Source organism: Thunnus thynnus, chromosome 6 (genome assembly GCF_963924715.1).
Source record: "Thunnus thynnus chromosome 6, fThuThy2.1, whole genome shotgun sequence".
Lineage (NCBI taxonomy): Eukaryota > Metazoa > Chordata > Actinopteri > Scombriformes > Scombridae > Thunnus > Thunnus thynnus.
Window position 1 is genome coordinate 21,013,618 of NC_089522.1, and position 23,423 is coordinate 21,037,040.

Consider the following 23,423-nt stretch of genomic DNA (forward strand, 5'->3'; position numbering starts at 1 on the left):
CTGTCTGCCTCCAACACTGTCGCTATGGCAGCAGTGCAGAGTTCCAGCAGGCGTGAAGCCCTTTTTAAGGGGGAACTAAAGAAAGAGAATATATGCAATTGCCTCAGCAGGGTTACAATTTCAAGGAGACCTTAACTAAGTGCAGATTCATGCATGGGACTGAGAATCTGCTGTCAAATCTCAATAACCATCTGGGTTTGTGCTGACTTTTCTGGAATTTTGGTTCCTAGAAAAAAACATTTACCTCCATGTGACACTGACAAAGAAGGAGCCAAAAATAAGACCTCCTTCTTCTCTATCTCCTCTCCCTCTTCCTGTGTTTCTATTATATTCTCAAACCTTCTTACAGGCAAGGTTGTTCTGCTGTGGCTCCGTCAGGCATATCTCACTGCCCCTTATTGCATTTAGACTGGAACCACACACATTATCCTGTGTATGTTCCACTGCTAATGTATGTTTGAGAGCGAAGGAGTGTAAGCTTCCTTTGTTGATCTCCCCACTGCGCCGGAGTCACAGAGCTGAAGAGTGAGAAGCAGGGAAAAAAAAGGAGAGAATAATGATGCGAGAGAAACACAGCAGTGGATCCCCAGTCCACCCACACTGCTCAGCACAGCACAGCAGCAGTGCACTTTTGTCATGTCTTAGTTCAGAGCCACATGCAAATGTATAAATCTTTCATCTTAGACAGCGCTCTCACTAAGGAGTCTACACAGACCATTTTGTTCCCTTGAAAATATCAGGCAATAGAAAACAGAAAGGAATTTCTAATGCCTTTTTATCTGCACAGACAGAAACGCCACTTAATTATTTGCTCTAAAGCTGAAGAGCGCCAAGTGCCCAATCACTCATGTCACTTTATTGAATGAGTTTGTGTGTTTGTGTATTTGTGTGTTTTTCAGCTGGGGCGTGAAGTAAGAATGGTAACCCTTCACAGATTTTGCTCACAGTAGTCAATACTTTGTCAACATCTTTATACACTGTGTCAACAAGTCTACTTTGTCTGTTTGGTGGAAGCAGAAGTGACAGGAAGGTGACTACCACCCGCCGAGTTTGAGTTTGTTTTTTTTCACTATTTCGACTGCCACTACTATTTCACAAGCACACTTGAATTCATTCTGAACAGCCATCATGCTTCATTTTCTGTGCAGACACATGGATATCTATGAATTAGTGTTCTACTTTTAAATGAAGATACAAATGGGTCATTTGACTCCAATATCTCAAATTTCTGCATTGTTAATGTGGAATATACAATCACTGGCCACTTTATTTGGAACACCTGTGCAATCTAATGCAATCCAAAACAGCTCTGCCATAAATTCTACATTTACGAAGCTTATATATTTTCAGTTTTTGTTGACATGGTCAGAAAGGTGATAATTCTCTTTTACGTTTATTAGTAAGGTTGTAGCGGGTGGTGGTGGTGTGCTGGAGTGCATTATATTGAAAAGTGTTCCTAATATTTTGCCCCCCCATCATGTATGTTAATGGAGTGGACAAAATATTAAGAACACAATTCAGTATAACACACTCCAGTACTAATAATAAAGTAGAATTATTACCTTTCTGACAATGTCAACAAAAACTGAAAATGTATAAGCCTCATCAATATAGAATTTATGGCAGACCTGTTGTATTGGATTGCATTAGATTGCACAGGTTTTCCTAATGAAGTGGCCGGTGAGTGTATGTGCTGTCACTTTGAATAACAGCAGATAGTGAAGGATTTGTGGGTCTGCATAAACAAGAAAATGGCTACCTAAGGTCTTTGTTTATAATGGACATTGGTGTCAAAAGGAATATCTGGGGGCTTGTCCACAGAATTTTTTTGAAATAGCCCCCAATTCTGTCTCCAGAAGCGAGCTTTTTTACTTGCTACCTTTGCCTTTCTTGTTTTACAAGACTCTTTTGCCCTGGAACTTTTGTAGAATGTTCAATGACAAATGTCCTTGGAAAAAAAGACTGGAGGGAGATGAAAATTCCCCTCTGGCTCATAACTAAGGAAAAGGTACAGTGGCCTTCCATCCAAAAGCCACAAGCTCTGTTCTAGAAACAAAAGACAACATGTTCCCAAAAGTGTTTTTGGACATATGCTCCTGGTCCTTTCTCTACACTTTTTATAGCCAGAGCTATTAAAGTACTTAATTCCCATGCCAAGTGTCATCCGACTCCCCCCGCCCCATTTCAAAAATGGTATCTCCATTCGTGCCGACAAAACCACTGTATGCAGTGCCAAGGTGAACAGACTTGCTGGTTTTCATTCTCCCTCAGCATTGTGAGATGGTAAAAATTACCTCATCAACAATGTAGCCCTCATGTATAAAATAAAGTACAACCATTTTTCCCATTAATGCCATTCAGCATTCACTGCTGTGAGGGAGATCTGAAGTTGAGTGACATCTACATTAACACACTACCTTGCACTAGCTCTGCAGTCATGAGGATCCTATTATTGAGTGATTTGCACATATCCACAGTACATATGACAGACAGGCTTAAGAGCTTGCACAAATACACATTTAAATAACTCTATTTCTCTAGCGTAATGTTTCAGGTGTCCGCAGTCCTCTCTAAGCTAATTAGTGAAATCTTCAAGGCTCTGCTTGAAACAGGCTGCTACACACTGAGAGCAGATGGGGACAGTATGATGCTTTGGCTGACCTGTTTATCCTCCCTCCATCTCCTGTTGTTGTCCACTGTGTGATTGAAATGCATTACTTTTAACCTGAGGAGGTGTGCAATCATCTTAAACAGCAGTCAGCGTGTGATATTAGAGTACAGCTGGGAGTGAACACATCTAACCACGTTTGAATGTGAAAATATATTCCTGCAGTGGCCATTGTGCAGCCGTGATGGTGCATAGGAAGCAGGTGAGGAGCAGCTACATTGGTCAGTAGGGAGCTCACTTTCTCGTCCATGATTATCATCGAGGTGCAAGATATAGGTCATGATGTTGGGAGGTTTTAACCGAGAGGAAGAGACTCACACACTCTGTGGTCCTTTGTGTCCATACAGGCCACCGCACAGTAAGAGACAAGGGGTTAAAAGTTCATGTTTTTCTCTTATTACAAGAGGGGCTGTACCTTGTCACACCAGAGTCTAACACTTTTCTATTCTGCTGTCTGTTTGCTACATTTCCTCTCCATTTCTCTGTACAGGCAGTGCCGGTACCTCTGTTGTGTTTAACAAGAATGGTGATGCTCCCGGACGCTACGACCTGTTCCAGTTCCAGATGACCAACTCCTCCACCCCAGAGTATAAGGTGGTAGGACAGTGGGTGGAAACCCTGCAGCTCAGGGTATGACTTTTTACCGATACTAAACACAGAAAACAGACAGACAATTGCAAATGCTTGAATCTTAATAGGATATCTGGGCTCAGCGATGCTAAGGATTTACTAGTGTGAGGACTTTTTGTGTTTTCTAAAATTGTAATCTCTTATGTGACAAGGGGGTGCACATTATTTGCATCTCAAATACAGAGAGAGCTCAGGTGGAGGTATGTTTTACTTTCAGTCTAATTGATGTATTTTAGGTGCAGGAATAATCTGTTTGTGCAGTTTACCAAGAAAAAGGAAGTGTTACTCTTTACCCAGCAAGATAAATGTTCAGTATTCTTCAGGTGTTCTTTCCTCCAACAAATACAGAAAAATGTTCACACATACTCACACACACAGTCGTGTTTCCATCACTTCAGAGGACATTACATTGACTATTATTTGTTTCCTGGAGACTTACCCTAATCATAACCTTACCTTAACCTTAAACCAAGCCTTCATCCTAAAATTGAATGATTTATGGTGTGGGGACATGCTTTTTGTCCCCAAAATGTGACTTTGTGAAGAGACTTTTTTCCTCACAACATGAATAATACAAGCACGCAAAGACGCATGTAAGCCAAAAGCTAAACATATTCAGCAGTTCTACAAAGACATACTTTCAGACTTTATTTAAAAAGGCAAAAGTTTATATTCAGAATGGAAACATAGTTTTATCAAAGGTTATCAGATACCACTTTTTTTAAGAAGAGAATTTTAAAATCAGTGTTTGAATGGGGAGAAAAGGCGGTAATTATAGTCACATTTTGTACACTATTAAAAAAATGATTTGATATGTTTCCGCCTGTAAAAGGATGTTAGGTTTGGGCAGGACTAACACATCAGGAGGGATCTGATGTGAAAGAAGAAAGTAGAGAGAAAATGACATCATTTTGTTGGAGATTGCTCGCCTCTCACTGCATAACTTGAAGGACTGACGAAGAAAGAGAGTGGGAGGAAGAGGAAGAACATGTTCTTATCCCAAGTGTCAGTCCATATATGTTGAATGTTTGGCAGCAGAAATCTGCTGAACATGTTGATGTTGTTTTAAACTGACACCTGAAAACACACCTCCCGTGTTACTCCTCAGTAGCTTTCCTGCAGCTTTTACTGTACATGATGAAAATCTAAATCAATGATCACGTTTTATCAGATGGAATTTAAGGTACACCACAGAGTGCAAGTTAAATCATATAAAAGCTTTGTGCTTTACAGGAAAGGGAAGGATTTTAATATGAGAATTTGTAGAATGTCATTTTTTTGACATATTTAAAAGTTAATAACATAGATATGGTGTTTTTCAATTTATTGGAACTTTAAATAACTTTAATTCACCTACAAAAAAAAAAAAATACTGTCTAATATCAGGGTTCGGTGCAGAGACAGCTGCCGTGCTGCTTTTTAAGTGCGAGGTGTTGGTTTGTACCCACTGTAATAGATCTCACTGTCACAACACAAGAATTGGTTCGGGTGATTCATGTGGACCATAAAGAAACTGATGAGTTTTATTTTATTTCAAGGCAAACATGGTTTGAAATAGCCCATATGATGGGATGAAACCTGAGCTGAAAATTCTATGTATTTCTATGTAACTCAGATTACAAAAAAAAAACATTACATTTACATACAGATGAGTTAACATTTGCATAATGGCTCTCTGGATCACAAGAATTAAACTCGACTGAATGGATTTGATAGCACAGGTGGAATAACGTCTGCTGCTGGAGCTTTGTGTTTCATTCTGTTTTAGTGTGATTACAAACCAAACGCTGTTACAATGCAATTATATTCCAATACAATAGGTATTACTTTGTTCAGTTACACATAAAGAGCAATCTAATTTAAAGGTTACCCCTGACTGAACATACCAATACACTGTGCGATCATTGATAAAGAAGTTCGATGTGATGCTGTTCCAGCTCACAAAAGCTCAAATTAACTGTAAAATTAACAACTATAGCAAAACACAAATGAAAACTACAGCAGCCGTAAGAGAACAAGGTGTCAAAAATCTTGCTTCTGGTCTCCATAGCAACAGAGCTGTTGGTCTCATTACTGTTTCCACACTGTGTGTAATCGGGAGGTTTTCCAGAGAGCACCATTCATTGTCCAAATAACAAATGGCACCTTCATGCCCCCAGATAAATGGCAGATGATAATCTATCCAGACACCACAGAAACAACACATTTGTCATACAGGTACACACAACACACAAACACACACTGTAGATGTGTGTGTGTGTATGTGTGTGCTGCAAAGGTGCTGCTCTGTATCTGAAATTATTGTCAGTTGCAATATTTGGTGGAGGCAATGCTGTTTATATCCCTAGCTGGAGTCATGTTGTATGTGATGGTACCTGTAAGTGGTGGAGTTTTTTATCTGCTGTTGTTCATGTTAAAGAGTGACATGATCTATATGAGCGTGACTTAAAATGTCATAAAAAAATGGTAAGATGGTGGTTCATCTGTTGAGAATTTCCATGTGTTTAATGTGTGCTGACATTGGTTTAAATTCCATTGCAAACCGCAGAAATGAAAAGATGAGCAGTGAAGCGGAACAGTACATTTATGAAGTAATAGTTAGATGAGAAGATCAATGCCACTCTCATGTTTGCCAGTTAAATATGAAGTTATAACCGGGAGACAGTTAGCTTAGCTAAAATCCCTCCTACCAGTGCCTTTAAAGCTCACGACTTAAAATCGTTTGTGTGATCTGTACAAGAGCCCAAGTGTTAAAATGAAAAAATGTGGTCTTACAGGGAGTTCTGTGTTTTAATTATATTTCTTGGCCTTGTGCAATGATGTGCTGGAGTCTTGTCGTCATCATGAGATTGCCAGGCAACCAGCAGTGTGTTTATGTGCAGATTAAACAAATGAGATATAATGTGCTACTTGGTGTAGCTTCAGGATTTTTTAACCTTTGGACAAAGGCAGGGTAGGTGTTTCCTCCTGATTCCAGTCTGCATGCTAAGCTAAGCTAACTGTCTCCTGGTGATGGTTTCATATTTAGAGGACATATATGAGAGCGGTATTGAGCTTCTTATCTCTCTGCAAGAAAGAGAATAAGTATATTTCCCAAAATGTCAAACTATTCCTTTAAGTCATGAATCCACTTCAGATCAAGGTATGATGCACACTAAAAATATTATCACTAAAAATAGTTCCCATTAATTTTTTGTTATCTTTTTAAATCTGTGATATCAGAGCAGTTTTAAAACACAAAGAAATAATTAAAGCAGGAGTGTGAGACTTTTGTCTCCCCCTTCTGGCAGTGAGAGTAATTACAAAAACACTGTCAACACATTTCAATGATGTAGGCACATGTCGACACACATGGCTTCATTGTAGCCTACTCCATTGTTTCTGTTGTGGCTGTAAAACGGTGGATAAATTGTTTTGAGCATCACAACCCCCGTGAAATTACTCGTTTCACTATCAGAATTTGATCCATTTGATCTAATAACATTTGGAAAGTCTAGAGGAGCCGCACAATTAAATTATTTTGTCCCCATTCAAGTTAGCAAAGAGCTAACCAGAAGTTAGCTGGTTAGCTCTGCATGCGCAGTATACATTCATTCGGCCAGCGCAGGAATGTCAAACCCAACACCACATTAAAACTACCGAAATACTGTGAAATACAGAGAGATTTACCCGGCAGTGATAGACTTCATCAGCATTGTGTGAACTCGTTTGGCAAGGGCTTGAGTGTAACAGATATTCATTTATATGCAAAAGTTCTGTACTGCAGGTTTAACCTTTATATTTCAACCAGTAGTAGTAGATTTTAATGGTGGTTTTATGTAGTTTTCTATGTTTTTTCATTGCTTTTTGTTGTCCAGCTGATTTATTTGGGTTACATGTCTGATGTATATTGTTGTGAAACTGTCTAAACCATGTTGGAGTACCTTTAATCTTCTGGTGCTTTTCAAGCCAAGGATCACTACTCTTTCATAATAAATCAAAAGATAAGCTCAGAGTCTCATCAAAGCTATTTTAACACCCTAACAAAATATGTAACAGTCCTAAAAAATTCCATTTCTTTGTGGCTTTTGGCTGACTTGTATGTTGAGACTATAGTTTGAGCTTAAATCATAAAACACCTCAGGGCCTTTTGGAGTGGAGTTTGAAATAGTTCTGCAGTGTGTCTGTAAACCCCACTTTTCATTTTGATGACAAGATCATAAGTAGAAATAGCTCCGCAAAGTCTAAAATAGGTATTTTGCAATACCAAATCCCATTCTCCTTCCTTCTCATCACATATTTCATACCTCACTGACTCCTGTATTAAAACATAATGTCTTTTGCATTTCATATTTCTTTATTTTATTTCACTGAACAATGGTAAGCTCTGTTGCCATGGTGATTTCAATTACTTTCAAGTATTAAAAAAGGCAATCCCTCTAAGAAGTTGGTGAGGCAGATGTTGTACTGTATTAGGTTAATTGTTTTTTTCGACCGTTTAACTTTTTCATCTGTTTTCAAATATTGCGTTGTACTTTGTTTTTTCAAATATGAGCTCATGAAATTCATGATATAATATAAAGTGGCCGATCCTTAAGTTGTGTTAGAACTCTATATGAATGTTATGTCAAGCTAAAAAAATCAGGTTTTTTCACCATCTTCATGGTCTCTCATCTCTATTGATACCTTTTGCTTATCTGTCTGTTGCTAACCTTCTCTTCCTGTGCTGTGTCATCTGTCTCCCAGCTAGAGGAGCTTCAGTGGCCAGATGGGGAGCAGGAGGTGCCTATCTCTGTGTGCAGTCTGCCCTGCAAAACTGGAGAGAGGAAGAAGAGGGTAAAGGGCATGCCGTGCTGCTGGCACTGTGAACTGTGTGATGGCTACCAGTACCAGTACGACGAGACTTCCTGCAGACTGTGTGCCTACAACATGAGGCCCAACCCCAACAGAACCGCCTGCCAGCCCATCCCGATTATTAAACTGGAGTGGCACTCTCCATGGGCGATCATCCCTGTCTTCCTGGCCATGCTTGGTATCATCGCCACTATCTTCGTCATGGCAACCTTTGTACGCTACAATGACACACCCATTGTCCGGGCGTCAGGCCGAGAGCTGAGCTACGTGCTGCTAACTGGCATCTTTCTGTGTTACATCATCACCTTCCTCATGATTGCCAAGCCTGACGTAGCTGTGTGTGCCTTCAGGAGGATCTTCCTGGGTCTGGGCATGTGCATCAGCTACGCCGCGCTGCTCACCAAGACCAACCGCATCTATCGGATCTTCGAGCAAGGAAAGCAGACAGTCACGGCCCCACGCTTCATCAGTCCCACCTCCCAAATCGCCATCACTTCCAGTCTGATCTGTGTGCAGCTGCTGGGCGTGCTGGTGTGGTTTGCTGTGGACCCGCCAAACACCATCATCGACTACGATGAGCAGAAAACCATAAACCCCATGCTGGCCCGTGGCGTACTGAAGTGTGACATCACAGACCTACAGATTATCTGCTCACTGGGCTATAGCATCCTGCTGATGGTGACCTGCACCATCTATGCCATCAAGACAAGGGATGTACCAGAAGACTTCAATGAGGCCAAGCCCATTGGCTTCACTATGTATACCACTTGCATAGTCTGGCTGGCCTTCATCCCGATTTTCTTTGGCACAGCCCAGTCTGCAGAGAAGGTGAGTCATTTCTTTCTCCCTTTCTTTCTTTCTCTCTGTCTCTGTCACCACCCTTCTTTGTCTGTCTCTTTGCCCCCTCTCAAAAATCTCCCTTTCATTCCTTCAGCCCTGTTTTTATCTTGTCCAAACACATGAGCACATGCATATTTGTACAAAAACTAAATAAAAACACTAACAGTACATACAGGGAGAACACACACACACACACACATTTTGTGACTGTATAAGTTATGGGTTCATTTTCTTTTGATTTCAAATTCATATGGCTCCGATGTGCATGGAAACCCACACTAGGACCACCACAGACAGAAATAAGCATATTAAGGCGGAGGAAGAATTGATGTTAAGCACCAGAATCCTGAAATGCCTGAGGAGTGAAATGGATGGGGGTGCCGGCAGCTCCAGATGCCATTATCTTAACTCTTATGCCCAGAGCTCAACATATACTATTACGCCTTATTCTGGAGAGGAAGACAAGGAGGTTGAAGGGGTGGAGGAAGAGTACGATAACGAACTGGAGGAGGATGAAGGCAGGGAGAAATGGGGGGGTAAATAGAAGTTTGATTCAACACATTCCATCTCTTGACAGCGGCGCTCTACTCAACAAAGCATTTGACATTGGGTGCTACCGGAGTTGATTGAGAATATGACATTTTGACCTTCTGTGCTAGTCATTGCTTATCTGGGCAGCCCTGGGTAGAATACAGATGCATTCATCTGCTGGACTCATGAGCTACACACGCTGCTTGGCAGGCCATATGTACAAGACGGAGTGGAAGGGAAGTTTTCCACTGACAGAATATCGATGCTGACAGGAAAGTGTTACTCCTAACCTTTTGAGAGGCACGCCGTTCAATATCCTTCCTGCTAAGCTACCGCATGAGATGGATCAGATTTTCCTCATCTCAATTTGCTGCTGATTTCATAGATGAATTACACCCTCAGCAGCGATTAGGAGTTCATTATGTTACTCGCAGCGACTAGCGAGGCAGTAATGTGTTTATCTTTCCCCTTTATGCAGTTAACTCTTTCTTCACACTCGCTGCTGCCTTACACTCACCTCTAGTTCACACCGCAGCATCCTGGTGTAATGGCCTGTGTGGGTGCATTTCTGCTTGCTCCCTAGCCACTGCGAGTGAGAAGTGCCTTTGCATGTCTTGGAAACCTTCTTTGCAAAAGCTGCAGTGTAGTTAAGATGAAGTGCTATCTTATTCATCATTTGAGCTTACTTAAGGTTTCAGAATGAACACGCCTTCCTCCCAACGTCTGTCTCTTTGAAGACTGTAGTTACTGGCTTATTAGATCCCTGTATGAATACTTCAGTAAAAATTGGTACAGTACAATAGTGAAAAAATATTGTCACTACGTGACAGAGATGTGTGCTTGTGTGTGTAGATCTGCATGTGCAAAGACTAAATGTGATCAAGGATAGATTAGTGTTTGACTATATCCTCACTTTATGATTACCTCACTCCATTGTGTTTTTATATGTGTGCACAGGTGGCTAAACACTCAGGCAGATTTGAGTAATCTCTCTTACCCCACGTTGTCCAATATCAAAAGATTTATGAATACACTGTGGTGATATGCTGCCAGCTGCCAGTGATAATCTAAAAATTCAGAGGGCTGTCTGACCTTATGTTGCTTTATTGCATTGTATCGTTCAAGAGTGACCTGGCCAAGAGAGCAGCATAAACATTATTACAACGATAAATGCAAACAACAGAAACAGACAAATACAACTGTCACACACTACAAACAAGTCAACACGATATCCAGTTAATAAGTAAGACAAGGTCAAGGACAAAAATCCAGTTATGATGCATAAACAGGTACAATTTTCTAAAACAATTTCAGTGAAAATTTCAGAGCAATCACACTGACCAGGAGTACTATTTCCTCGATCCTTAAAATTGAAGTAATCAGCTCTGACAATTTCCGGTCTATCTGCACATTATTCCAGGAAGAAGGTTCAGCACATTTAAAAGCTTTTTTTGCCTAATTCTGTTCTAACTCTGGGGACCAACATGTCTAGAATAGCGTGAGAACGCAAGTAATATTGATTTTGGTTTTTGCACATGTATGTACACAGATGAGGAGAAATCAGCCCAAGGAGAGATTTATATATAAAAGCTAACCAATGCCTTAGCTGAAAACATACTTTTTTAGAATGGCTTTCCCATAACATTCAATAAATTCAAGTGAGTGCTCTGGGTGATGACTGTATGCTTTCTATGTTTGTATGTGCGTGATGTCTGTATGTGTTCGTGAATGTGTCTTTTATGGTTTTCTTGTCCTCTTTTCTTTGTGTGCCTAGTCAATGTAAAGCACTTTGTAACCTGTGTTAAAAAGGTGCTATATAAATAATAAAAGTTTTACTTACTAACTTACTAATGCAAAAGTCTGCTTACATACAGAGATGGCCACTTAGCAGCAGCATACAGAGCACAGTGGTGTATGAGATTGCCACAGCCAGTAATGAAACATAAAGCACAATGGTATACAGTGTCCAACGTCTTTAGCCACTGTTCAGGTACATTCATAAAGAGCAGATCGCTGTAGTCCAATAAAGGTAAAAATGTTGCTGAAATCCTGTGTTTCCTTGCCTGGAGGAAGAAACAGGATTTATACCTAAAAAAAAGAAACTTAATCTAAGTTTCAGCATGGAAACAATGCTTTTAGTGTATGATTTTAAAAACAAGCTGATCAGTAATAATACCTAAATACTTATATGTTGTGGCCATTTCAATTTCAACACCTTGAGCAGTTGAGATCTTAGGAAGATTAGATGTTAACGCTGCCATTTGAAAATAGCATGAATTTAGATTTGTCTGCATTTACCCGCAACTTTAGTTGAGTCAAATGGGACTGAACAATATCAAAGGCAGACTGCAGGAATTTAAGGGTTTGTACTACTGAAGGGGACGAGAAATAGATAACTTTATCATCTGCATAAAAATGGAATGCAGTATTTGATAAATTGTAACAGAAATTATTTACATAAATGGAGAACAGAAGTGGTCCTAGTATGGAACCCTGGGGCACACCTTTTGATACAGGGAGGAAGGAAGAAGAAGACCCAGAAAACTGGACACACTGTGTTCTAGCTGAGAAGTAATTTGAAAACCAGCTTACAGCATGCCCAGATAAACCAATATTGTTAAGTCTATCCGCCAAGGTGACATAGTCAACTATGTCAAAAGCCTTGGACAAATCAATAAAAAGAGGTGCACAATATTTTTTGCAGCCCAGCGCCTCAATGTCATTCACCACTTTAAAAGCAGTGTTTATTGTGCTGCGTTGTTTTCTAAAGCCTGACTGATGTTGTGATAGAATACCATTTGTCTCTAAAAATTCTTGAAGTTGTTCACTAAAAACTTTTCAAGGACTCAAACACATAATTTAGAGATCAGCCTATAGTTATTAAACAACTGAGGGATCTCCTCCTTTCAGCAAAGGGAGAACATAGGCGGATTTCCATATGTTAGGAATCCCATTGTTGAAAAGGATAGGATTAAAAATATGAGTCAGAGGTTCTGCCTCTGAGAGAAGCCATGCAAAAAAGTTAACAAAAGATCACAGAGCATCTCATCTCCTCCTGTGCACCTGCATGTGCTCAGTGAAACCACTCCACACACTCAAGTTAATTACTGTGAGAGTCACCAGTATCCAACATCAGCTGTCCTCATGAATGGGGATCAACTAACTTTTGAAACAAACTCCAGGACTGCATGTCACTGTTGAAACTGACTTTTGATCAGTTCAGAATCAGATAACAGAAATAAAAATTGTGTTTATAAAGTCACAAAAAATGTGTTGTTTAGATAGATGTACTATATGGGAGGCTCGGTAATGTCTTTAACCACAAAACAGTCTGCAGTTCAGAAGAGTAGGGTGATGATATAATGAAATATTTTCCCTGCGGCATGGAAACTTTCTAGTAAAACACCCACAAGAGTCAGTCGTGCCTAAAAGAGAGATTCATGTCATGAAAACGCACATACCTCAATACATGTCTGGAAACCACTTAGGCTCTTGTAAGATGCCTCCTGTACCCACATGAACTTCTTGAAGACCAACCGTGCTGCCAAGTATCATTACTTGACTGACTGATGAATATCTCTACTGCCTCTCTCCAGCTTTCAGCAAGTAAATCAAAACTGCAACTTCTAATCCTCCTGTCTCCCTCCAAACTGTACTTGAACTTGACACTCATTGCAGAATGTGAAATCTTTTGAAAATACATGTAATTCCCCCACCTTTCAGTTGTTTTATGATTGAAACCTTGAGAAGATTGCACCAGAGGCAGACTGCAGGCAAAAAGCTAAAACCGGTCAAGAAAAAAGGGTTGTGGTTTTTAGTTTGAAAATAAATGTTGAACATTCTTCAAGATGAAGAAGATACCGTTTACCACACTCAAAGTAGAAACGACGATGACATACTGTAGTTTTCCTGACAGTTGCAGTTTGGAGAATTAGATGTGGATGAAAACCCAAATACAGAGAATAACAACACTTATATGCATTGGCCAATAACTTGGGTAACTAGTTACCAAGGTTACATATGATACCAAAAGTAATAAATTGCTTAAATCTTATACTGATATATTCCAGTACACTGTTTACATAGTCATCTTTAAAGATCCCCTCCAGACATGTTTTAGAATTTCAAAAATATAAAAATAATATATGTTTTTCCACAAAACAGTACAATTACTTTATAAATCCTTAAAATGACACAAAGAATGAAGAATGCCTGTAATGTATGCATGCCATGTTTTGCATTTATTGTATTGTGCAGTATTGCACACACAGCAGTGATATTTAAAACTCTCTTTGGGCTTTGGTGCATCTCTCCACGGAGAACATGTAATTTTCTACTTATGTTCCCTCTAGATGGTGAAATTTTATTCCTGTAGTGTCACCCAGTCCTGTGAAATACCCCATAATAATATGGACACATCTGTCTAATATTGTAGCCATGCTATAATTTGAAATAAATTGGTAATAAATTAGATTTTACCTGCTGTAAGTTAGTTGAGATATCCTTCATGAAAATCAAGCATTTGACACCCTACCCAGAGGTACATAACTGTGTTCTAATACAGGTTTTTATTGCACTGAGGAACCTTGTGGTGAGCGTTACCTTTATGATCTCTTCGCATAAAGATAATGTGAACAAAATTTTATGTTATTACTGCTGAAATAGTTCGTTCTGACAGAACCATCACTTTTGCAAAGCTTCAGTTTCCCTGCTGAAAAAAAGCAGTTGTGAGGACAGCAGTTTCTGCAGGAACAGTATGTGTTCTCCTCTGCATCAGCACAAAGTCAATGACAAAAAAATCACTCAATTTTCATCAAAACAGTAACTTTTAATAAGCTCATCTCTCCTCTCACTGATTGTTTCTTCCTGAGCACCATCTCCCTGTGAATAGGCTCCTAAATACTGAAGAGATAAGAGTCCCTTCCTAAGTTAAGAAAGTTGATTAAATAATTATACTCCCATTCTTAAAAGTAGAACCAAAGATGTATCAATCTGTGGATCTGATTTCCTATTCTAGAGACGTTAGATAAATATGGGCCCTCAACATAACACCATAAAGACAACAAATTGCATTCAAGAAAACATCAACAGTGACTTCCTCAGATTGTTTTGACTTTTAATAGCCTGCTCTAACGAATTCAGAGACGGTTATATGTGTCATAACCTCTTTATCTGCCAATCGTGAAGCCCAGAAGTGGGGATCTTCGGTATAGAGTCAAAATGAAGAGAAGGCCATCCACAAGGAAAATGGTGTCTCCAATATTGAATAGGGCTTTGCAGCACAAAGCCAAGCAGAGTTATTCATGACATGAGCTGGGCTAGAAAGTAGGCCACCCAAAACAACAAGAGACATCCAGGTAGTTGAGAGGAGACTGCAAATCCCCCGAATCCATTATTGAAGGCATTCTCTAACGGGGCAGAGAGCATCCTAATTGTCACTTTCTGAATCAAGTCCTTATCGCTATGTGCATTTATAGTCCTCAACCATACCCAACTAAATTGCCTTTGCAGTAAGTATATCCCTGGTGGGTATAATTATGAGAATTACCCTCAACAGTTTTTTGTCTAAATGAAAGACACATCGTTTGTTGTGGCTGGATGTTGGCATTTGGCTTGTCAATGAGATGTAAAATTCCAAAGCAACCGTTTGATTCCTGATGAAGACGTTAATAAATCATTACTGCTGCTATAAATAGAGAGTTGCCAAGCAGTTGTGAAAATGACTTCATGTATTTATTTATGTTAAAGCAACAGGAATTAATTATGGATGTTCTGTGACAAGCTAAACATTTGAGTGGTGGGTGAGAGGGCTACGAATTTGGGTCAAGCTCATAGAGAGGCACAATGAGAAACCCTTTCTCGGTGATTAGAGGCAGTAAGAAAAGGGATTTGGTTTGGTGTGTTTATGTGTGTGTATATCTGTATTAGAGGGAGTGAAATCCCACATACCTACATGTTTTTGTGTGTGTGTGTATGATTTTGGTTGTGTGTGATGAGTACGAGCAAGCACCTAATGCTTACTGTGTGCCTGCTCCCGAATCTACTCTCCTGCATGGTCAATAAATCAGTTCTGATAGGGTCAGCATTGCAGCATCTAAGGTATCAGAATCTCATTAAAAGCTTATTCTAGCCGTGTTTAGTTGCTCGCACCAAACTCTGTAATGTTGCCATGGATACCAGACAGGTTACTAGCTACCAAACATGGAAACACAACACAGGGCGGAGAATCTCTGGTGATTACACTTGACGCCATGTGCACTCCTTCGCAATGCTTTGATCGGTTGCCCCAATATCTAATCATAAACACTGCAAACTCACATCTCAGACACAACATTTCCGTTCTCCTCCAGCTTAGAGTGACACAGAACAGCACCGAGAGCATTGTGATATTCATACAGTTATTAATGCATGGTGCGCCAGCCAGATCACTGCCTCTGATGCTGCTCTACAGAGAAACAAAAGGGGAGTGAGAGAAGGCAGTTGAGTGCATTGGCATGTTGATGATATCAAGCATCTGAATGATTGTTGGAGATTGAAGACAAAGGCATGACTGGCATGTAAATGAGTCTGCCTTGTATGAAAGAAATGACCATTAGTCGTGCTATTTACCAAGAAAAACGGTATGCAAATGGTGACATTTCTTCCTCTCACTGAAGCGGTGAGCATTTCGGTGCTCTGCAGATACACTGTGATAGCTAATGTGTTTACAGTTGTATCCTCTCCCCGTCCACATTAACAGCGGTTGACTGAGAGGCAGCATATAAGTGACATCTGATGCTTTCGAGTGCAGTAGATTAGTGAGGAGGCTTTGGTGATCTGCTCTTGAAACAATAATGTCCCCTCTTGAAGTGATTTTCCCTCCTCCAAGACCCTTAAATGAAAGAAGAGCCTTTTGCGTGTACTCTGAATCACCAACTTTGCTCCTCTCTTTCTCAAAACACCACCTCATAATGAAGTCACTCTATGAATTCTGTGTTAACCTAAATTATAGCGTGATCTGGGTTATGTAAGCTCACAATTACAACTCGACAATGTGAAAGGTGTTATGCAAGCTAAGAAAAGGAATCTCATGCAGAAAGCATGTAAGAGAATGCACCTGTGTGTGTGGCTCACATGAATGGCAATCTTATGAATGATCTCACCACTTAACGCAGTGAGAGCCTTTCATAAGCTGCACTCCACTGCGTGCAGAGCTGCAGAAAAACAAATGTAGACCTGTTGTACACTGCAGATGCCGTGTCCCCAGTCCATGCTTAGTCATTTATTGTACTCCAGGAGGAATTTACATTAAAATGGGCCTGGGTACAGGATTGTAATAGGAGGTAGCAGCTCAAAGGCTGTAGATTGGTATGATGAATGCTTGAGTGGTGAGATAAAACATCTGAAATGAAGGGAAGGAGAGGTGACTGCAACATGTCACGGACAGATCCTCGCCCGACAGTGTAGTCTATCAATCTATTCAAGAGTCTGAGTGGACAGACCAGTAGAAAGGAGGCCATGCGAGGACATTTTGATAAAGTCTTGGCGGTGCTTCTGCTATTGTCATTAATACGCTTGAACCGTCTTTGACTTGAGTGAGTAGCTGCAGGTCAGGCTTTAATAAATGCTGCTGAATTATGTTACGCTTGATTGCTCCTTTCCCCCCAGCGACACATGGCAAATATCCAGACCAGCTATGTATCTGATGATAATGTTAGATTATCAAAAAAAAAAGAAAAAATTTAACATTGAATTATCAGGAGGTTTTGTATTATATTAGAACATAAAGTAAACATATCATTTAATGATTTTGGTCCTTCTGTCTGGATTTTTCTACACTCCGGGAATAAAAAAACTACAACGACCAAGTTTTTTTTGCTGGATGCTCAGATTTTGTTATCAGGCTATGGTTATTATTAGGTTTTGCCTTATCACTGTTTCCAGTGTGACTGTGCTGTAATTGGCTACAGATGTTTAGCCACATAGCGCTCTTGTCCATCATTTTTCTTGATAAGGGTTTAAATGCTACTTCTGAGTTATAGAGCTGCCAAATTAAAGTTCATACCTCATACAAAGGAACTGCCCATTTTCATCATGTTTGCTGCTATTTCAGTCTGTATTAAAATCACGCTTTACCTGTCTGCTCTCCCTTCTAGCTGTACATTCAGACAACCACCCTGACCATCTCCATGAACCTTAGTGCCTCAGTAGCACTGGGCATGCTCTACATGCCCAAGGTGTACATCATTATCTTCCACCCTGAGCTGAACGTACAGAAGAGGAAGCGTAGCTTCAAGGCTGTGGTCACAGCTGCCACAATGTCATCACGTTTGTCCCAGAAGCCCAACGAGAGGCCCAACGGAGAGGCTAAGACTGAGCTATGTGAGAACCCTGCTGCTGACCCCATGAGTAAGTAACTCAGTGAGAGAATCATAAAGCCTTGGAGCCACATGTGCACCAAACTCATTTACGTTTACATTAGACCACGCTTCACAAAAGACTTTTGGTCAAAATGCATTTAGATTTAAATATATTATTTAACATAAAAATATATTGATAGCTCCACATTTTGTAATCTACTATATTAAAGCTGTGAATACAAAAGTAATATGAACACTGTGAAAACTATATGTTTGGTCACATGTAGGCTAAATATATTCTGTGATAAATTCTATGATGAATCTGTGATACTAACATCACACACATATGAAATTTATATCTATATTTATCTATATACACTCACTGGCTAATTCATTAGGTACACCTGTGCAATCTAATGCAATCCAATACAACAGCTCTGCCATAAATTCTACTTTTACAAGCTTATACATTTTCAGTTTTTGTTGACATTGTCAGAAAGATGGTAATTCTACTTGATGTTTATTGTTGAGGTCGTAGTGGATGGTGGTGGTTATATTGAATGGTGTCTCTAATATTTTGTCCACTCCACCAAATTACATGAGGAGGGCAAAATATTAACTCATTAACTCATATCTCTGTGTTTTGTCTTCAATTAATTAATAAAGCTTATAAAAAGATTAGGGTGTGATACAGACCACAAAGAAGACTCAGGAGCTGAGATCTACATTTACAGTATATGTGTGTGATGGAGGTTTCAGTTGGTTTTAAATCTTATTTTTAGACTTATATGTCTTTTACTTTCATATCTTTCTCATTTTTTTTTCCTTGTACTAGAAAGTCCCATTCCAGCAATTTAATTGGTTGGCTACTTGGATAAAATAATGTATAATGTCCTATAGAATGGATCCAGTTATCTCCTTCCCTGATAAAAGGTTAGACCTTTAGTCCAAGTGCACAGCAGCATGAGAGAAGATGGGGGAATAGCTCTGTGAAAAGATTTGAAGAAGCATGGCTTTGTCACGGGAATGGAAGGAGATAATCTGTCTCTATAGCTATGTGTTACTCATACCACCCTTCATCTGAAACAGTAAGCATGATCCTGTTAGCAAAGATAATACCGGGTATTACTTTCTGAGTGGGGAAGCCTACGTACGTCCATAGTTAGGTGATATAGTGTTTGCTTTGGATGAGAAACACCAACACATACGGAAATGCAAAAGCTGGATTTCAGACTCTTGCCATGGAAGCTCTTTGCTCTTCTCTAGTGAGGAGAAAGCCAGGGATGATTGACAGTTCATGCAAATCACACATCACAGCCTCCAAAGGTCTCCTCTCCCACAACGCTTCTAATCACATAGAGCGATCATAGCACCCACAGGTGCGCCATCCCCTCAACCCCTCTTTGAATTATGCCTATGATATGACAGATTTTCCTGGGAATTTCTCCAAACACCCAACAGTTGTCACACTCATCTGTCAATGAGCCGAATGAGCTTGTGTATGTGTCTATGCAATACAACTGTGTGTGTGTATTTGTGCGTGCAGTTTTCAGTGTGTGTATTAGTGTGTGACTGAATGTGTGAGTTATACACACATAAGTCAAAGAGCTGATGCAAGTGTATCCAGGGATGGGGAGCATATCCTTGCCAGTCACACATGTGGCTCATCGAGCAAATACACTCTCCATAGAGGGTGAAACCTAAACATCTGTCGCAACAGCACATCAAAAGTCCCCAAGCAGGGCACGCAGTCTCTAGGAGGCCCTCCCAAAAGTGCAACGTGTCATCTGTTCTGTGCGTCTCTCACCTTCTGTCTCTCCTATACATGAATGTCTTCTCGCCTCGCCTCCCCTCCCTGCACACTCTCTCCTCCCCTTGCCCTTCTTTTTTAGCGGCAGTGGAAGTGACATTTATTAATGGCGAATTTATGTGCATGACCGCCCCGAAACCTGAACTGTGGCTCCACCATCCCTGGAGACTGTCCGTCAATTCCTGTAACCATCAGAGCGCCAAATACCTCCCTTTCAGTGCCCATCAGGCCTATCCGAGATGACTCAGAGTGATTTAAAGGATTAAGAACATTAGAAGTTCTGCAGATTTACATTGGTATTGATACAGTGTCAGATCTTTCTTAACCTTCTCAGAGATGTTGAAATGATTCACCATCTTGTGCTAATTTCCTGACTTAATGCTTTTCAGATCAATTTCATTTAACAAAACAACTTAACAAAGGACAAGGGACAGGACAAGAGAAAAGAAAATTTATGAAACCACAATGGATGAGATAAATAATCAGCTATCAGTATTAAGAATTAAGGTGATAGCAGAGGTAGCTGTCTCAGTCTCTGACAAATAAACACACATGCATAAACAGCGCCCGGCTCAAAAATGACTGATCTTCCTGAAGACTGTTTATGGTTACCAGCAAAAATCTGTTGTACATTTACTTATGTTTTATTCATCATACTTGCAGGCCAAGACTACAAAATGCAGCTGTAAAGAAATGGTGTGACTTTAATTGCATAGCCCATGGGAGATGGTTGCCATAGCAGCATTAAAGCAGTAGAATGAGAATTTATAGCAATGTCTGTGATTAAGGAAATGTACATCGACCTTCTCCTATTGTACACAAAGGACAACACAAACGCAAATACATATATCCTTGTACTTGCTGTTTATCCTCATGAGCACAGTCTGCTGACTACAGTCACACGTCCTCATTCCAGCCTTAACCCCTAAAATAACCTTAATACAAAGACTAACCTTAACCCTACACTTCATTCTTGTCCTCCAACAGTCTTTTCAAGAAGTCGTGACAAGCCAGAGTGACCTCGGTTCGCAAAAAATGCCCACACTATGAACGTTTTGAGACTCAGGCGGTTCTCATAATGATAGATACACAGGAGGACACACAAACACACAGTACCTAGGCACTCAGCCACATTCTGATATGTTTCCATGGCAATCCAGACTGGGATCACATTGCATGCCCTAGCATTTGTTCGGTGCCCACTTGTGTGGTGTTTGTGTTTTTTATCACTAGTTAGCATCTGAAAATAGAAACTAAGGCTTTACACAGGGGTATTATGAGTCGAAATGATACACTAGGCCAGAAAATATTGCTACTGATTGCACACAGCTGGTGCTAAGAATGCACGGCACAGTAAAAAGAGTTTACTAAAGCATATGATGTTTATTTGCCTCTGTTTGCGAATTTGAAAGATGCATCTTCTTGTTGTTGTTTCTTTTTAGCGGTGCTCCAAGTAAATCGTAATCTTGTTTTTTTTCTCAGGTCAAGCAACCAAGAAAACATATGTGAGTTACAACAACCTCAGGATCTGATCTGCTTGAAAATGAATGCTGTTTGTCCTTTATCTGTGATTGAAAAGGGAAGGGAGCTGTAGAGGAACAGAGAAAGACAGACAGAGTCAGGAGAGAGAGCGCAGGCATCCCAGCACCACCTGCAGTACCTATGCACTCCAGGACTGTGGATAGCATCCAACCTTCATCCAGACATGATACATGAGTCCTGACAGAGACTAGCGCAGCTGCAGGCCAGTGTGGCTGGGTTGGCCTCCAGAACCAAACTGTAGGTTTTTAAACTTGTGTTGTGGCCCCCTTCTCTCTGACAGAGGTCAACTTGCCTGCTAATAGGGGTCACTGTGAACGAGGACAGTCGTAAAAAGGACAGTGGATCTACTTTCAAGATTTTTTTTTTTTAAAATGTCATTAAAGCCATATTCTCTTGGGGTTCCCATTATCTGATTTCTGTTTTGTATTGTTTATAAGTGATTTTCTTCTGTGCCTCTTTTCTCTTGAAGTTGATTTAAAAACCTTGAACAGCAAGCTCTGCCACATACAGTATTTTGTTTTACAGAAATCAACTCAAAATCAGTCCCAGATGATTATTATGTTAGAGTGATGGGCATTGTAAGTATATTTTTTTGTAAATATTTGAGAGTATTTTCATGTTTGGAGTACAAAAATAGATATCCAGTCTTTGTTCAATTGGATTTGGATGGTAATGAAAAGCACCACAAAGTGTTCACTTTGCATGTGCCAATGTATGTCTGTTCTATTTGATGTAAACAAAAAAAAAAAGAGAGAAATAAATTCTGAAAATGATAATGAGCTTCAGCATCCTTCTGCGGTTTGTTTTCTTTACCACTGAACTTCATTAAATGACAGAATATGGCTTTAATCTGTTGTTGAATTGACCCCCTCCCTCCATCCCCTCCCACCCCTTGTATCTGCAAGCATGTTTGTTTTATATAGTTTCGTACTGGGTATATTATGCCTAATTATAGTGTGGGAAACAAGCAATCATGCAAGTATGTGGTGATGTCTGTCAAATTATGAACATGTAATAAAATAATTTTGTTATCTTTTATACAATGAAACCAGACAGCATAGTTATTTCTGTGCATGAGTCTGTTTGTGTGACTGGCCATGTTTGTGTTTTAGAGCAGGAGAGCGTATCGCATGTTTAAACTAATGTATGAATAAGTACCATTAATCACTGTGCTGTTTATGGGTTTCTGTAAACCGATGGAAATGTCATGCGCTCGTTTACTGTCTCACCCCATGACAGGGTACATTAGCGAGCTCGCTGAGCTGTGCTGTGATGCAGAAGAGATGAGACCCTGCGAGAGGAGAGAATGTCCACTAGTCGACTCTTTTACTCACCCTTTGCTCTTTCTGTCTCATCAGTTGTTTCTCTCTCACTGTTGCTCCTTCCAAGTCTCAGCACCGATCTCCTACATGAATAATATAACGTCAGATCAATTTGTCCTGCTGATGACCAAGCCTTTACGAGCTAACCACTCTTTATTCCCGTTCCTGCCTGCAAGCTTAATGTTACTATTTTCAATATTGATTATTATATAAAAACATGAATAGGCCATGCATGAGAGACTTCTGTTTCTTCTCATGGTAAGCGTCTCCCTCTAGGCTGTTACATGGGCAAATGATAAACGACCACGAGATGCTGATTCCTCTTTTTTTTGCCTGAGTGTGTAAGTGAGGGGGAGAGCGAGTGAAAGAGAGGGAATGAGGTCCTTACCCACACAGGTTTTCTGTTGTTTCACTTTCCATTTGTCTGGCATCTCTCTTAGCTCCAGTGGGACCAGATGGTCTTTACTTCTCATACGTACAGTCTGTCATTTTCTGTTGCACACAGCCAAGAAAAATCCCACTTCTGCCCAATTAAGACTAGCCTCTCCCCCACCAAATTAATTGCCTGTGTCAGTGTCTGTGTGCTGTAAAAGTAATCAGTAGGGGCTGAACAGAGTTTAGATCTGCAGCTCAGCAAAAAGAAAAGAAACACTAAATAGCTCAATAGCACCTTGGATGTCGATATGAAGAAAAAACTTAAAGAGAGGCGATGTTTGAAATGCAGGAATAATTTTAAAATCTGAACACGGTGCGTGTTTGGGATTGGTTTTTACCTGTCTAAAATAGTGAGAGGTATGTTCTACTCCATTGCCAAAACTCTCAAGGCTCCTACGTAACGGCCCACCTGCTCAGTATGCATCTGTTCTGTAGGCAGCAGTTTCCTGGGAGAATCAAGTGGGAGAACATCA

The 23,423-nt window shown here is 40.1% G+C and overlaps 1 protein-coding gene across 2 annotated transcripts in view; it reads left to right on the forward strand.

Annotated features, from left to right (window-relative positions):
• Nucleotides 1-21,972, forward strand: part of LOC137184650 (metabotropic glutamate receptor 7-like) — a 36,625-nt gene extending 14,653 nt beyond the window's left edge. Inside the window, exons 6-9 of one of the 2 annotated variants that reach the window (XM_067592514.1) lie at nucleotides 3,159-3,298; nucleotides 8,024-8,959; nucleotides 17,638-17,890; nucleotides 21,231-21,972. In XM_067592514.1, coding sequence (XP_067448615.1) covers nucleotides 3,159-3,298; nucleotides 8,024-8,959; nucleotides 17,638-17,890; nucleotides 21,231-21,367 — 1,466 coding nt within the window. In that variant the 3' untranslated portion in view covers nucleotides 21,368-21,972. Of the gene's footprint in view, nucleotides 1-3,158; nucleotides 3,299-8,023; nucleotides 8,960-17,637; nucleotides 17,891-21,133 lie in introns of both variants that reach the window. The other variant, XM_067592515.1, reaches the window with a different exon arrangement.
• Nucleotides 21,973-23,423: the final 1,451 nt, after the last annotated feature.